We start from the raw sequence: 2,500 nt of genomic DNA on the forward strand, positions 1-2,500 counted from the left end.
GTAATCCAACAGAGTCAAGTAAAATTTGGGATTAATTTCAGTCACATTTTAAAAGTTTTTTGTAAAACCTTTGAAACCACAAGAAGTTATTCCATATAACTTTACTTGGCCCCATACGATTACCTATAACAACTGAAGTAAGTCCCAGCCATAAGGCCTAACGCTGTGTTGTTGTAAATAGGGAGTTGGTGTATTGACACAAGGGACACTTAAGTTGAGCTTGCAATTTAGCTGCATTTTCGGACACAAGTGGTCTAACACTGTTTTCCTTCTACAAATCAAAGAAACTTAACCAACTTAACCAACGAAAATTTTTTTTTCAACACTCGAAGAGAAATTTCGTATCTCCTAGCGGCCATGTAATATTCTGTTTATTATATAAACACCAATGAAATACTAAATCATTTCACAAAAGACCTCGAAAGGCGCGATTTTCATATGTAACCATAGCAACAGCGATCTTTTTGCGTGTGAAAATAACATGTCATCTTCATGTGTGAAGATATCATGTTTTTGCACGAAAGCTCACTTGGCACTTCATTGGTGTCTATATAATAAAAAAAGATATGTTGATTGAATGATGACAAGGAAGAGTGACTCACCTTATGTGCCCACCAACTGACAGAGGTGGCCACATATCGGCCCGTAGGATCCCACTCCACGTCCGTTGCCATAAAATGCTCTCCTTGATTCATGCAAACTACATCAGAAGTGTCATAAAATTCTAGAACACCATTCATACTGAAAAAGAAATAAGGCAACATTAACCCATTCACACCCAAAACCCCCCCCCCCCCCCCCCCCCCCCAATCGGCAAGAAAAAGAGTCTGTCGCTTGCCATAGTAAAATCTATAAGTCTCACTCTCAGGCCGTCATGGCAATGGCAGCAGCAAAGGGAGGGGGGGGGGATGGGGAGGGCACTAAACTTGCACAAACAAAAAATAGCATAGCTTTGCGCTAACAGCAAACACTACGTGTCAAGCTCAACTTTGCGATTTGCAATGGATTTTACTCTGTCTAATGCCAGACCATCTTACTAGTGAATGGAGGGGGGTTCAGGGGTCCATGGGTTAAATTAAGTGCCATATGAATTGGGATGTGCTGTTTTTGCCAAGCCTTGGTCACGCATGTAAGCCTTTGTTAGGAATCGGCTTAAACACTCATGAATGGGCTGATCAAACCAGTTAGCAATTACCAGTATATTAGCCTGAAAGCCCATGCTTTAATGAAGCCCAATGCTCCTTGAAAGTTCAGAAATTAAAACTCTCCCCTGCTTGAAATATCATCTAGACATCTCATACATTTAACAATATTATTACTATTCTTACAATCACACTTGCTTGTTCTTTTCCTTGCACTGGAAACTAACTTACTTTCTAAGACCAGCTAGAATGCAAAATTGTCCATTTGGTGACCAAAATATACTGTTGACTTGCTTTTTCTCAAATGTTTCTGGAAATCAGAAGATGACGTGACCCTCCGTTAGTACAGGAATAAAAAGCAACCTAGTAATTAAACAGAAATTTAGCCTCCTCGTTGCTGTCCATTAGTCCTAGCATGAAAAATTAGTTGACTCAGCAAGTTGTTTCAGTAGCAGAACTGGCTTGAGGAGAAGTTCATCAGTGTGCTTTTGCTCAACAACCTTGCAGCATTTGTACATGCAGTCACTCGCAGAACTGATATTTCAACCAGAACCAGAACAGGACATGCATGATACAACGACACCTTTGTCCACACGCAATGTGCTTGAAGAGATCGGACTTGCTTATTTTCAGTGCAGAAATAAGCTTATCAACTAGATTGACGACAGTAAAGAAATTTTAGCTTTCAAATTTCTTTGCAGTGGTCAGTTTACCATATCAACTCAGTTGACAGATCCATTTCTACGTTTCATGTCTCCACCGACCAAGCTCCATTTTTTTTTAGGAACTAAACCCCTTTACATATTTTGAGTAGTTACAGTACATGTATTTATCAAATTGTAACTGGGTAGGTTTTTCTAGAACTTTTGTTTACAACTTTGAACCACTAGGAGAAAACTGCAACAATAAAACTTGTATTTATCCCAGCAAACCTAAACTTAACAGCAGAAATCAGAACAACATGTTTAAGTGATCTTAATCTATGCAGACCTAAAAGTTGAGGAATTTACAAGAGTGACCACAACTCAACAAGTGAAATCTTGGGGCTCATTTTGGAAAATAACTGATTTTCTTTGGATCAAAAGCCCTGGGCCCCTTTGTTGAAAAGCGGATTAACTTAATCCAGGATTACTGTAATCTTTTGTTTCATGTTTTCAACTTTAGGGTGAAACTGTTTTTGCTAATTTTTGTTTTGCAAGATTGACTTCTTCTAATGTAAAGTTTCACAGAATATCAGTGTTGAGCAGCATTTGGGACTAGAGAAATAAACTCCTTGGTTAATTTTTAATCTGAGATTTAGTGTTAATCAGCTTTTCAACGACCACGCCCTGGAGAATAAAACATCAAATTTTTAAAGG

The 2,500-nt window shown here is 38.5% G+C and overlaps 1 protein-coding gene across 1 annotated transcript in view; it reads right to left on the reverse strand.

Annotated features, from left to right (window-relative positions):
- The window catches only part of LOC137970176 (eukaryotic translation initiation factor 3 subunit B-like), a 34,585-nt gene that overhangs the window by 8,267 nt on the left and 23,818 nt on the right, over positions 1-2,500 (reverse strand). Inside the window, exons 15-16 of the mRNA XM_068816690.1 lie at positions 1,374-1,452; positions 603-741 (exon numbers count right to left, since the gene is read on the reverse strand). Of these exons, the coding sequence (XP_068672791.1) occupies positions 603-741; positions 1,374-1,452 (218 nt within the window). The remainder of the gene's footprint in view (positions 1-602; positions 742-1,373; positions 1,453-2,500) is intronic.

This window comes from Montipora foliosa, chromosome 9, assembly GCF_036669935.1.
Source record: "Montipora foliosa isolate CH-2021 chromosome 9, ASM3666993v2, whole genome shotgun sequence".
NCBI lineage: Eukaryota > Metazoa > Cnidaria > Anthozoa > Scleractinia > Acroporidae > Montipora > Montipora foliosa.